We start from the raw sequence: 14,448 nt of genomic DNA, 5'->3' as shown, positions 1-14,448 counted from the left end.
ACAACACATCAGACTGTAAAGGAGCATCCAAAATCCTTGTCTTAACATGCTCAGCTAAATTCTGATCCCTCAACCAAGCGTGCCTGCGAAGAACAGAACCAGTGGCAGCCACCCTCGAGGAGGCCTGCACAGCATCAAAACCACATTGCAAAGAATGATTACCCACTTGTTCAGACACATGAACTAAATCCAGCAACTCTTTACACTCAATACCTTCCGCCAGAGCATCCACCTTAGATTTCAATTGTGAAAGGAGATAATTTTGATATTTTAGCATGTGAAACTGACAATTCAACGCCCTCATGGCTAAAGTGGAAGAAGTATACACTTTCTTTCCCCATCTATCCAAAGCCCTTGCCTCTTTATCAGAGGGAACAGGATTTTTAACAACCGAGGCCTTAACACCCTTAGGCCCTTGAGAAACAATTTCTGGGTCTGCCCTAGGACTCTTAAAAGATACTTATGAGCTTCAGGCACCCTATAGTACCTATCAGGTTTAACAGGGGCAGGAGGCAAAGAATCAGGGTTCAGGAAGCCTCTGCAAAAACATCTTCCACCACATTCAACACAGGAGGTATAGCTAAGGGCCTATGCTGGGGTAAAAACAAGAATTCCTAAGCCTCTTCCTGGAATCAGAGAAATCTTGGCCTTCCCATTTAAAATGCTCCCTCATGGAATGCAGAGTCTCTGAAAATGAAAAATCCTCAGGAGGAGAAGCTGAAGGAGTGGAATCATCCACATCAGAATCAGAATAATGAGGATACTCCTGCAAGTCTTCAGAAGACTCAGAAGCCTCTGAACACTGTTCAAAACTCTCAAACTCAGGCTCCACCCTAGGCCTCTTATCAGGAGGGGCATAGAACCTCTAATCATAGTAATCAAATCCTCTGCCATTTTAAGCATATGTTTCTTAGGCACAGAACCTGAAGTGCTAGGAGAAGCCCCCACTGAAGCTAAACTTGGCCTACCTCTCAAAGAAGTCTTGGAAACAGAAGGAGAGGCTCTAACTACCTTAGGAAGAGAGGGAAGAACAGTTACCTGAGAAGCCCCCTCAGCCTGGCCTACCTCCTGAGAGGGCACATCCTGTAACAGTAAAGTCTCTGCCTGAGACTCCACAGAAACTCCTGGCAAAACTTCTGGCTCCACTGAGCCTTCTAAAGAACCGGCGTCCGGGACTGCGGTTCTTCAACCCTAGGCTTTGCTGCTTTGTCCTTGCGCTTTTTGCCGCCGAGCATCCGGCGGCATTTTATAATTACAACGCTTCCCAAACACTAACCTGGCACAGTCTAACCTTCTCTTAATAGTGCGTTTGTTAAATCTAGCACAAGAGCGGCATCCAACAACGTCGTGCTCAGGCCCTAAACAAGGTATACACAAAGTATGGTAATCCCTATGAGGTATCTGTTTCCCACAAGAAATACAGTTATTCACTTTTTCTGACATCCGGTTAAATACTGAGGCAAGAAAAACCAAAATGTTCCCCAACGCCGTACTTAGCCAACTTTGATTCGGTCTGAAACTCCGACTTCAGAAAATTTCAGAACGCCAACCTGCACTCGCAAAACTGCTTCTGCATCGGACCATGCGGCAAAAAAGACTGAGGATATGACGTGGGTCATGCGCATTAGTACCCTGACGTCCTGACATCAGTCTAATGCGCCTTGACCGACGTCAGCCATATACTTTGGTATTCGGGCCGACTGGACAGCGGACTACCCAATGGTTAGGACTGCAGCAATGTGGAATGAAGAACATCACAAAAACATTCGCGGAGGCTCTCAATAATAATCTGCTCAAGCAACAGAGACCCCCAAAGCAGAAATGCAAGCAACCTCCACCCCCAACACAACCCAAATGACAAATAGCCCACAGACTCAGTGTGCCACTCAACCACAGCCCATAAGGCAAAACAGCGTACCCAACACACTAGTCATAGGTGACTCTATAGTCAGGCATACTGATGCCTCACTCACCAGGCTAAACAAGGGGAAGGTTACTGTCATCAGCTGAATGTCGGGTGCCAAGATCCGCCACATAACCCATGCACTCAGGTCACTCCACAACAAGTACAAATATGACTCTGTCATTGTCCATGTTGGTGTGAATGACATGAGACGTACCTCCCTGGACTACATGAAAAGAGACATGGAAGAGCTCTCCGATCTTGTAGCCCAGGCAAGTATGACCACAGCCCTGAGTAGCTTCCTGCCATCGCCCAGAATGATACCGCAGTACAAGGACAAAATAATTGACTTCAACAATTGGCTAAGCTTCTGGTGTAATTCTAAAGGGACCCAGTATCTGTCTGCCTAGGACGACATGGTCGACAGACCATGATGCCTTGCCAGAGATGGCCTGCACCTGTCACCCCTGGGATTCCGGATACTGGCTAACGCTCTTGCTGCCCCTATAGTGCCTTTTTTAGACAAGGTTCAAATGACAAATTCACCACCATAACAGGAACAGGCAAGCAAAAACTGAGGGTAATGCTACTCAATGCAAGAATTCTAAATCTGAAAATGCACTCCTTCGAGGCACTCCTTAAAATGGAGAGCATTGACATCTGTGCAGTGACTGAGACCTGGTTCAAGGCTCCAGAGAGCACCCCTGCATTACCAGGCTATAACTCATACCACACTTTTCGGCCACCTAACCTGGACCGGAACACCAAAGGTGGTGGTGTGTCCATATTCATTAAGGATAACCACACATTCAGGCTAATTGCTCAGCATAACGCATCCGAAGTTATCCAAGTGCAACTAACTCTGGGCAAAGCTGCAATCCAAACTGTAGCTTGCTACAGATCCCCCACCATGCCCCAGGATACCCACTCCTCTTTTCTTGATATACTGGAAAATATTAGGGTTCAACCAAACACCCTAATAATGAGCGATTTCAACTACCCCACCATTAACTGGGAAAACTACTCGTGTACAAACTCCTTCACTCAACGCTTTCTGGAATTCATAAATTTCAATGCCTTGGATCAACTTATCCACACCCCCACCGGGGGCAACAATATCCTAGACCTAGTAATTACCAACATGAGTGACTGGTGTTCCACACCTGAAGTCAGCTCCTCGTTGGTCAGATCAGACCATAAGCTAATCACCCTAGATATCCACATCCCGCCCCCACCCCCTCATTAAGGAAATCAGGGTAAAAAAATGTCTCCAAAGCCAGCTTCATGCTTAAGACAGAAGTAGCGAACTTCATGACACCCATGCAGATGGACAATACAGCTACGACTGCTGAATCCTACACAGATGCACTCTATAAGCACTTACACGAGTGCATGAATCTTGTTATCCCAAACAGAATCAAGACGCTATCTTCCAAAAAAGGAAGCCAATCTGGTGGTCCCCTGCCATAAACAAACTCTGCAACAGAAGGAAGAAACTGTTGCAAAAGAGTGTAAAATCCCTAAGTGGAGGAGTTCCCTGGTCAGCCTCAGTAAGAAGCTGAGATCCCTTATAAAATCCTCCAAAGCTAGCTACGAAAACAAAATCGCCACTGATTCTACGGACAGCCACAAAGCATTCTATAGCTATGTCAAGAATCTCAATGGCAACACCCAGATCTACTCTGAGTTACAGCACAATGGCATGAAAATTACAGAACCAAATGATATTGCCAACGTACTGGCAGATAGGTTCAGTGCTAACTTTACCCCCCTCTCACTCCCTAAAGGGCCCATATCTATGCAGGAAGAATGCAGAGTCCTTGTAATCACAACTATGCAGGTAAAAGCTGCACTCTCTAAAGCCAAAAACACAGCATCCATGGGACTGGACAACATCCCAGGCTGTGTTTTACACGAACTTCAGAACGAACTGGCTCCCACCCAAGTGCCATGTTCAATCATAGTCTCACATCAGGCTTTGTGTCCACTGAATGGCGCACAGCAACAGTTAAATCCCACTCCACAAAGGGGCCACTGATCCCGGGAACTATCGCCCTATTAGCCTGACGAGCCTGGTCTGTAAGGTCATAGAACGTATCAGCATGGAACTCATAAACAAAGACACTGGTAACCTCCAAACTCTGGATCCCCACCCAGTTCGGGTTTGTGAAAGGCAGGTCATGCCTCTTGAACCTGATCTACTTCTTTGAGGCAGTCACCAAAGCTACAGACAAGGGTAAGGTGGTTCACACAGCCTATCTTGACCTCGCCAAGGCTTTCGACACCATCACCCATTCTGGAATTACAGCTAAACTCACTAAACTAGGTATAAATCACAAGATGGGATGCTAATTGGCTCACTGACAGAACCCACACTGTAAAAGTTGCAGACTCCAAATCTGACTTCAAACCAGTGACAAGTGGAATACCACAGGGTTCAGTCCTGGGACCTCTCCTGTTTGGTATCTACTTCTCTGAAGTACAGGCTAACACAGAAGGCCTTTGGCTAACTAAGTTCACAGATGACTGCAAACTAGGAGCCACAGTTGAGACCCCAAATGATGTGGACATCCTACAGAAGGGCCTCACTGAGACAGATGCCTGGTGTCAGAGCCATGGTCTCAAGCTCAATGCCAAAAAGTACATTGTCATCCCCTTTGGTAAAAACTCTGTACCCATGAACTACCACATAGGTGGCAGTCTACTTAATGCCGAATGTGTGATAAGAGACCTGGGGACCCAGGTGGACAGTAGTCTCTCCTTTGATAATCACATTGCCACAGAAGTCAGGAAATCCTTCTACGTGGCACACCTCATCACAAAAAGGTTCTCATCTAGGAAAAAAGAGGTCATTGTTCCCCTCTACTCGACTCTCATTATACCCATTATAGAGCACAATGTCCCCTTTTGGAATGTACCTCCCAAGACATCTGCAGCAGCTGGAAAGGCCACAGAAGTACCTCACAAAGAGGATTACTGGCCTCAAACAGATGCCCTACACTGACCATCTCAAAAAACTCCAACTTTACTCCGTAGCATATCGCCTACTCCGAGGCGATCTCTGCCTAACATATAAAGCTATGTCAAACCCAGAGCTGTTGGACATGCTACACCTAATGAAATCCCAATCCCTCTGAGCTACACGCTCCTGGGACCTAAACCTTGTCACCACAATAAACAGGACATGCTGGAGGGATAGATTCTTGCCCCAGAGACTTCCCATACTCTGGAACAAGCTACCCATCTATGTCAAGCAAAGTTCCTCATTAGCACTCTTCAAGGAAAATCTTGAGAAGTGGATGGGAAACAGGAAATACACCCATGGAATCACTTCTGTGGCTTTGCACGACAAGGTCAAAGGAAAATAACTTTCTTAGGTGGCATAAGCCAGGGAACCTTGTTGGCTAGGCTTACTTAGGCCCTTGGGCTTATAGCCTAGTACCTACCTATAAGAATCAATCAGAAGAGGTTAGAAAGGATTGGGAAGAGAGACTGGATAAGCAATTCACAAAGAAACAATGGGGGATATATGTATGTCTCCCAAGTTTGCAACAACGTCTAGAAGATTTAGGATCTTTGCTTGGAAGTGTTCACATATGTATGTTTATACCCCAAGTAGGAGCCAAATAATTTTTCCTCAGGCAGGCAACAAATGTTGGAGGTGTGTTGAGGAAGAAAGGTGTAACTAGGGACATATTTTCAGCAAGTCTAATGAGTTTCCAGACTTTAAAGATTCCCTGCAGACTGCTCTCTATCAGAGATGTTGGGTGAACAAATTGGTGTAACTAAGGAAATTATTTTTTGAGCTTGATACAGAGTCAGAATTGCCTAGACATAGTAAAGCCTTGCTGAGTCCAATTATGATGGCTGCCAAAAAAGCAATTACTAGAAAATGGCAATCAAAGTCTAAACCAGTTTTACTAGAAGTAGTAAAGACAGTACAGAGATAAAACAACTGGAAATGAGATCCTTAGAAAAGGATAGTAGCAAATTACATATGAAAAAATGGAAAGTGTGGGATCAATACATGCACAGGAGGAACAAGGTTTAAAAGAAGGCAGGGACTGAATGAGATATGTAATGGTTAACTGACAATGACTGAATATATTACAAGTGATGTATAAATGTTTGAAGCTACAGCTACGTCAGCATGGATTGTAATGTATAATGTTTGCAACTGAGATTGTGTCGGTATGGCTTATTTTCATTTATCAAATGTATGATTCCCTGTGTCATACACGATAATTTAATAAAGATCTTGGTTTAAAAAAAAAAAAAAGAAAAATGAAAAAAAAAAGTGCGGTAATTTCATTATCCTGTACTACAGTCAGGACTAAAAACAAATCAAAGAATCTGATGTGGAGAAAGAACCTAGAGCCTTCTGATCCTGTACACATCAAAGGAGACTGTGCTACATGCGGAATCGCAGATACTGTAGCCGGTCACTATCCAAGTCAAGATCGGAAAATCAAGGCTCCAATGATCCAATTCCATTCAAGATCAAGGAAGAAAAAAATTTTTCTGCGGTAGCTTGTCTTAAAAGAACAGTTAGTATGGTGAGTACTCACATAGGTGTGCAATCTAAATAAACACATTTTAGAGCAGTTATGCAAAGAGGCACAACCACATAAGCAGGAGAATAAAAAAATAAGAGAGAGAGGAAGCAGCTCTTCTAAGGAACTCCTGTACACTTCAAGCACCTTCAGTATTACCATCTTCATGCTGCCCAAGGTTTGAACCCACTCTTTTCCTATACTTAGCTTTTTTCTTGATCAGTCTCTTCTACATTCTACTTGTGATCATCATAGCTTAACAACTGGTATAAACTTCTGTCAACTAAATTTTAACTGCAACTGCTCTTAACATTGCATATGTGGGTTAATGTAAACTGTGGATTAATAGCATTCTATCTAAAAGGGAGACACAACTTTACACAAAAAGTATATTTTTAGGTCAGTCTGAGCAAGCACACACAGAAAACAATTAACAGTCTGCATTCTGGGCCATCCACCTTAACTGAGTGTTATGGGGACATTCTCACCAAAGGTACATCTGAATTACTGATGCAGTTGTGTTTATTAAAGTGTTCGGTCATGCTTCTGTGAACTACTTTTTGCACCACTAACTGTTGTGCATGAAGTGGTAATAGGATTTTCCTTCTACTGGCAAATATTTTCCCACCACATTAAAACGTAGAAAAATCCTTCACAAAATTTGTTTTTCCTGTGCTGATGCTACTGAAGTTTAAAAGTGATGTTTAACCCTGGTGACATTAACTTTGGGAAAACGTGAGCTGTGTCCACAGACTTCAACGGTCACATGCAGAACATGCACAGAGACGTATCCATTTAAGTCTAGGATATCTGCCTAATGGTAAATTTATGGGAGTCACAGTTTTAATAAAACATTTATGATGCTCTTCAATAAAAAATAGCCCAAATAAAGAATGTCAGTCTACACTAAAATGCACTGAAGCACTTCACCCACCTAATGCCATGATGTAGTACTGCAGAATGTCAAAATACTTTAAACAGCAAAATGGTAGTTCAACTATACAATGTTTATAGCATATCTATAAATAAAAAAAATACTAAAGAGATATTGTGAAATAAACCTTCTGAAGATAACTGGGCTCCTACACATAACCATACAACCTAAGTTCCCAGAGATAAACCTTTCAAAATTCACTTATACAAGAGTGCTTCCAGAAAGCAAACATAGCATCCTAAAGGACCAAATTGAAGGGCAGAAAGATGCAAGGCTCCTCCTCTTCTTCCATCTTTCACAGGTAATGAACATGTTTATTCTTGGGAGCATAGGAGGAAACAGCACACCAGACAGCAGAAGCCCTTAGGGGCCAGAGGGCTTCACCAAACAACTGGTTATCTGGAGGGGGTGTTGGTGAAGGAAGAAGGCTAATTATCACAGTCTCAGAGAAAGACGAGGCTCAGCTGCTTCACAGTCCCCTATCCAAGTGGACTCCATGGAGGAAGGATAACAGCTCCTAATACTATCTCCCCCAAAGAGCCAGCACTGCAATCTTCCAAAAAGACAGGCATGAAAAACGTGAGCTTCTCAGTCCGTGATCTACGGGGAACTGCTCTCCAATCATAGAACTGGGCTTTAAGAGGTCAGTTTCTGGGCTGTGTGCTGGCATCAGACATTACTCACTAACCATATAAGTGGAAGCCCAGGTGGCAATGCAGGACCTTGTAGGGGTATCAAAAAATTTTCATTGATCCTGCAGGGGCCTGTGTTAAAGTCACTCAGTATTCACTAATCATGCAAGCGGGTGTGTTAGCATCAAGCAGTATTTATTGATCCTGCAGGTGACTGTGCTGGTTTCAAAGAGTATTCACTGATCATGCGGGGGGGGGGGGGTGCTGATATCAAACAGTATTCACTCATTATGCAGGAGTCTGTGCTACTATCAAACAGAATTTACTGATTCTACAGGTACCTGTGATGGCATCAAACAGGTTCACTGATCATGCATGGGCCTGTGCTGGTAACAAATAGTATTCAATGAGCATATGCTTGCTTCATCAACTCAATTACCCCACCAAGCAGGAAATGGCTTTGCAAGTTTCACTCAGCAGAGTTAAATAAGGGCCCGGTGAGTATGGGAGTACCTATGAGGCAGACTCTGTCATTATATAGAAGCCTCTGTCTTAGGAAAGCAAATGGATTACACTGTTCACACCACAAATAAACGTACGACAGATAGGGACTCAATCCATATGAGAAGGCTAATTGTGAGAACAACATGGTATGGACTGCATACAACCTCCAGGTCTCCCAGGAAGAGATGACAAACCATTTCAAAGAGATAAAAAATGAAGCCACAAGTAAAAAGAACATATACATTGGTCTTTTTGTAAAGAAATATTGTAACTTGTAAATGAAACAGTCATATTTAGACTCATTTAAAATGGAGTGCAATTCTAAATAGGCAGGTACACACTGGAAAGAAAAAAAAATAACAAATGAACATAAATAAGCCATACATTTCCTCTCAGACGATGTCACGGCATCAGATTTCAGGTAGTCTGGGATATCCATAGGGACTACTTGTCGGGCAGTATGGCATTCAGTAACCTCTTTGTCACAAGAAGGAAGCACACTTGCTTGTAAACTATCATTTGCTTCAGGACGTTGCTCAGCATTTTGTGTTTCAACTTGATCAGAAGGGCCAACAGGAAGTTCATTTTTCTCCGCCACCTCTTCTCCACTGTCCTGATGCATAGAGTCTCTTCCCTCTAAATTACAGCTGTCAGGCTCTTCAGAATCGCTACTGTCTCCAGATCCACAATTTGATGTTAAAATGGAAGGGCTTTCCTGGAGATCTTCTGCTACCAAAGCCTGATGCGCTTGTTTGAGAAACTGCTGCGCCTAAAAATAGCAGAAACAGGTTACTGGTAAATCACTGTAATTCAGACTAAGTTCTTCTACCTTTCAAAAAAATCATCATATAGCAATGGCAGCACATAAAATCATTCTCTCAATAACTAACCATACCATCTTCCAGCCATAAGCCCTTTGCTGCCTATTTTTTTTTTCTTTTCTCACTTACAGACTTCCTGCTTGTCCAAAAGATGCCATTAGTCACCTCAGTTGTTCTTATATTTTACATTTGTTAACCGGGAAAGTCCGACTTGGAACGAGCCAATTTTCAGCAGAGGCCCAGGGAGAAATGCTCCAGACGCGTCTTTGTAACACGGGAGGAAACCCACACAGGGAGGACATGCAGACTCCACACAGAAGGCACCCCAGCCGAGAATTGAACAGGAGAACCTCTTGCTTTGAGGTGACAACGTTACCACTGCGCCAATAGTTTACGTCTTAGTTGAGTGTGCTATTTGGATTTTGTTGTGTATCTTTTCATATCACTAATCATTCTATATCACTAAATACAAAAGGAATAAAGATGCAAACTATTTCTGAATCGTGAAAATATGACAATGGCAAAAAGTTCCAGATATAATGCTGCTTATATGCTTATTTACAAAAAATAATGCATACATTTTTACTGTAAAGGTAGACTGACCACAACACCGTACTTGAGTTTGATGGCTGCATTCATTCTTTACACTAACGGAAATATGGCATCCTTTTTTCAGAAGATTCACACTTTGGAGCAGCCACAAGCCTATGATGATAAACACTGCAGTGCAATAAATTACATACTTAAATGTACTTATTTATTGTACTCATCAATTTGCCACCCCCCCACACACACACACACACACACACACACAGACACACACACACACACACACACACACAGACCCACACACAGCCAGTAGGGAGCAACTATCTGCAAATCAGGAAACAATGAAGGTAAGACAACTACACTCTTAGCAAGTAATGCTCAAATATAAACCTGTCTAAAACACAGGAAGCTACAAGAGAAGCCAATGGTGAGGAGGAGGTCCACCCATGGGAGGAGGGGTCTGAAGGTATTTATGACACAGATCAACTAATATATTCGGATTTTATCTATTATATTTGTGAAGATAGGTGAAGGCTACCAGCCTAGCCAGATAGAATTTTGTAGATAATTCTGTCATGTGTAAATATTAATATAAGCCACAGGCTGTTCTCTTAAATGGGAAAAAATGGTGTTAAATGTGGAACTGCAAAAATGTAACGACAGTGCACTCTGCTGTAAAAAAGCTGACAAGTCAATTCTTTGATGTCAAAACTCGGAGCCAAGATGTCTAGATAAAGGCATGCTGCCTATTGTTTTGAGGCCAGAGTTAATGGCTAGAATTTGCATGTATAATTTATTTTATTGCTCTGGTTCCTGACCAGCTGCAAGATCAAAAGGGCTATTAATGTCAGAGTCTGTTAGCCTGGGAACCAGAGAAAAATGATGTAATCTGAAATGAATCAGTGGTACTGTGTTATCAATTTAAGGACAGAAAGAACGAGCGCATTTGTCTTGAGAACTCACCACTCTGCCTGTGCCTATATGTAAGTAGGATTTTAGAACTGTGTTTTCTCTTAGACATAGCTAGGAAATAGGAAGATTAGATTAGTTTTTCTATGATGTCAGAACTTTTCCACTGTATTAATTTAAGAATTTCTCTGTGATCTCTGAACTCTTGACTAGCACTGTGTAGTAAGACGTTGCTGATAAATATTAGCTGTGTGGTGGCAATGATTTCTACTGAATAATCTGGGCAAAAGGAGCACAGTTGGAGAACCTGTGCCAGCCTTCCCCAGGAGTGTCTGTGTGGTTATATATAACTCATATCTCAAAGTGTGTGTGTCAGGTACTTGGGCAGGGACACAAAGCATTGGTTGGACAGAGAGGGTGCTGGAGGTTTTAGCTTGCCCACTAGGCTGAGATCTGGACCCTATAGCTGTGCCAGTGGGGAGTCTTATTGGGGACCTGGAGAGAAACGGAGAAACCAGCCCCAGACTGACTGCGACCTCTGTGTGCTTTTAAGGGAAATTGTACTTTACTGTGTGTGTATTTATGATCCTTTCCCTATATGGACACCCCTCACTGATGTTAGTGGTGAGGATTGAAGCTCATTGACTGATGGGCCAGTGCACGGGTGTCACAATATTTATCATCATCTAGCTAGTTGCCACAGTCCTTTGTAAAATGAGGTCATGACATGCAGAAGGCTACATGAACAAAAAAAGAAGTTATGTACTCACCATAACGTTCCATCTGAGTTGTTGCTTTTCATTCATCTTCAACCTGTGGGACACGGATCCAGGACGGATCCAAATCTGCTGCATTTTTCCAGCATCGGATCCAAGCTCCAAGCTCCTCCCCTACCCATAATGCCCCGGACTCCTTCCTCCTCTCAGATCGAATTTGCTGCCTACCACAGCGTCCCAACCCTGACTCAATGCCTTACCCTTTGACAAAATTACCCAGAGAGCATCATAAGAAATAACTAGTTATGCCAGAAAAAAGGCCATGTCTTTACCAGCCAGATACCCACACAGCCCACATAAGGCAAGGGGAAGGAGGGAAGGACGTCTGAAGACAAATGAAAGCAACAACTCAGATGGAAAGTTATGGTACGTACATAACTTCTCTATCTGAAGTTGTTTTCATTTGGTCTTCGATCTGTGGAACAGAGTCCCCAGCTAGTAAAAACCTGGGAGGCCCTCATGAAAGGATATTCCGTAGCACGGGGTAGCCAAAAGATGCCCAGCTTCTGGACAGAAGAGACAACTTGTACAGGGAAATTAAACTATTTGAAGATGCCCAGGTAGCTGCAGAGCAAATGTCATCCAAAGAAACTCTGGACCAAAAGGCAGCTGAAGTAGCCACAGACCTAGTAGAATGCACCATAACTTGACCTAGCGGAGATAATCCTATGGTTGAATACACCAAGAGTACACACAGAGAACCGATGAGCAATGGTGACCTTTAATACAGGTTTCCCTAAAAAGGGCTTACAGAAGGAAAAAAAATTGATCAGCCTTGCAAAAGGCCTTTGTTCTATGCAAGTAAAAACATAATTGTCTATGAACATCCAGCAGGTGCAATTTATACTCTCTCTTATTCCGAAAATTCGGAAAGAAAACAGGGAGATTGATAACCTGATTAACGTTTGATTCTGAGGCCACTTTCAGAAGGAAAGGAGGATTAGTGCGCAAAGATACCCTGTCTTTATGGGAGATCATATAAGGAGGCTTAAATGATGAGGCTTGAAGCTCTGACACCCTTTTAGCTGAAGTAATGGCAATCAGGAAGGCTGTCTTCCAAGACAGAAAGCAGATTCACTGATGCAGTGGGTTGAAGGAGGTAGAAACTAAGGCTTGAAGGACAAATGTAAGGTCCCAAAGAGGCATAGGGTCCTTGACTGGTAGCTTAATAAGAAAAGTACCCTTCAGAAAGTTTTTACAGAGCTTAGAAGAAGCCAGAGAAACTGAATTATCCCCTATGTGGAAGTTAGATACAGCCGCCAGCTGAACTTTAACTGGAGAAAAGCTGGCACCCTTGAAAAATGCCTGCCAGAAACTACAAAATAGCAGGAACCAGGGCAGTGAAGGGATCCAAGTCACGCTGAGATGCCCAAATCGAAAAACGTTTCCACTTACTTGAATAAATCTTCCTAGTAGAAGATTTTCTATGGGTCTATATTAGATGATCGAAGTTTTACTACAACCGTTGCAGTTTCTGAATGACCTTTGGAATTGGAGGAAGTGGAGGATAAGCACAGAGAAGACTGGAGGGCCAAGCATGAACCAGAGCTTCTCTGGGGACTCACCTGGAGGGGGGTTCAGAGCGAAGAACATGCTGCACTTCGCATTTGAAGGAGAGGCGATGAGATCTCAGCAAGGCTGACCACACTTTAGAAAGTCTGTTTTACCACTAAAGGACTCAGAGACCACTTGTAAAGCATCAGGATAGACCTGCAGAGCCTGTCCACTAGAATATTGAACCTCCCCGGAATGTGCGCTGCTACCAGAAAACGGCCAGTGGTGATTGCCCACTCCCACACTCCCATGGCTTCAAGACAAAGGGGATAAGACCTGGTTCCCTCCTGTTTGTTGATGTACCAAACTACCGACATGTTGTCTGTCTGGATGGCAATCGCCCCATGGGGAAAGATGGGCATGAAGAGCTTGCAACATCAACAGCACCGCCCTCATCTCCAGGATGTTGATATGCAAATGGGTCTCCAGGGAAGACCTCGTGCCTTGGACTGTCCTTCGCAAGCAATGCCCCCTCCTGATTAGGGTAGCATCCGTGGTCACTGTGGTCAGTGGGGGGGGGAATAAACAGACGACCGCAAAGAAGGTCCAGGTCTGAATACACCAGATAAGAGAATCCCTGCAGGTTCGAGACAGACGAACATGATGGGACAATAGTAGATCTAGAAATGACCACTGGACCGCTAGAGTTCACTGGAACACCCTTGTGCAACACAAATGTGGATACGAGCGTGATCGTGGCCTCCATGGACACAAACGTCCATAAGACAAATTCCACGTGGGGAGACTGAGCTTGAAGGATGCACAAGACATGATGTTTGAGGGACTGAAGTTGTCTGGCGTCAGAAAAACCTTGGTCTAAATGGTGTCTAACCGAGCTCCAATGAAATCCAGAACTTGAACTGGTTCTAACAAGGATTTGTTGAGATTTATGGTGATGCCCAACTGGTGGGTGGTCTGGACAAGGAAATTCCTGGCTTGGTCTGGTTGATGCCTGGAAGGAGCGGAAAGGAGCCAATCATCCTGGTAGGGAAGACCTGGAAGCCCTGCAGCTGCAGGTGAGCTGCTACCACTGCCATCACTTTGAACACCCTGGTGCCTGTGGTGAAACCAAAGGGCATCGCTCTGAACTGGCAATGTTTAGTCCCCAGTCGGAAGCGGAGAAGCCTCCAAGTGCATCTGTCCATTTTGATGTGATAGTATGCGTCATGAAGGTCTACCGAGCACATCCAATTATTTTCCGGCAGGATAAACTGGAGTGTGACCATCTGGAATTTCGTCTTGGCAATGGACAGGTTCAGGGTAGAAAGATCTAGAATTGGTCTCAGGTCCCCAGTTTTCTTTGGTACTAAAAA

At 43.7% G+C, this 14,448-nt stretch overlaps 1 protein-coding gene across 1 annotated transcript in view; it reads right to left on the bottom strand.

Annotated features, from left to right (window-relative positions):
- TGS1 (trimethylguanosine synthase 1) overlaps positions 1-14,448 on the bottom strand; it is a 1,147,018-nt gene that overhangs the window by 546,962 nt on the left and 585,608 nt on the right. The window contains exon 8 of the mRNA XM_044065538.1: positions 8,911-9,295. Within this exon, the coding sequence (XP_043921473.1) occupies positions 8,911-9,295 (385 nt within the window). The remainder of the gene's footprint in view (positions 1-8,910; positions 9,296-14,448) is intronic.

Source organism: Protopterus annectens, chromosome 3.part0 (genome assembly GCF_019279795.1).
Source record: "Protopterus annectens isolate FY-2018-M chromosome 3.part0, PAN1.0, whole genome shotgun sequence".
NCBI lineage: Eukaryota > Metazoa > Chordata > Ceratodontiformes > Protopteridae > Protopterus > Protopterus annectens.
The sequence above is the reverse complement of the archived record's forward strand: the minus strand, read 5'-3'. Positions and strand labels throughout refer to the sequence as shown.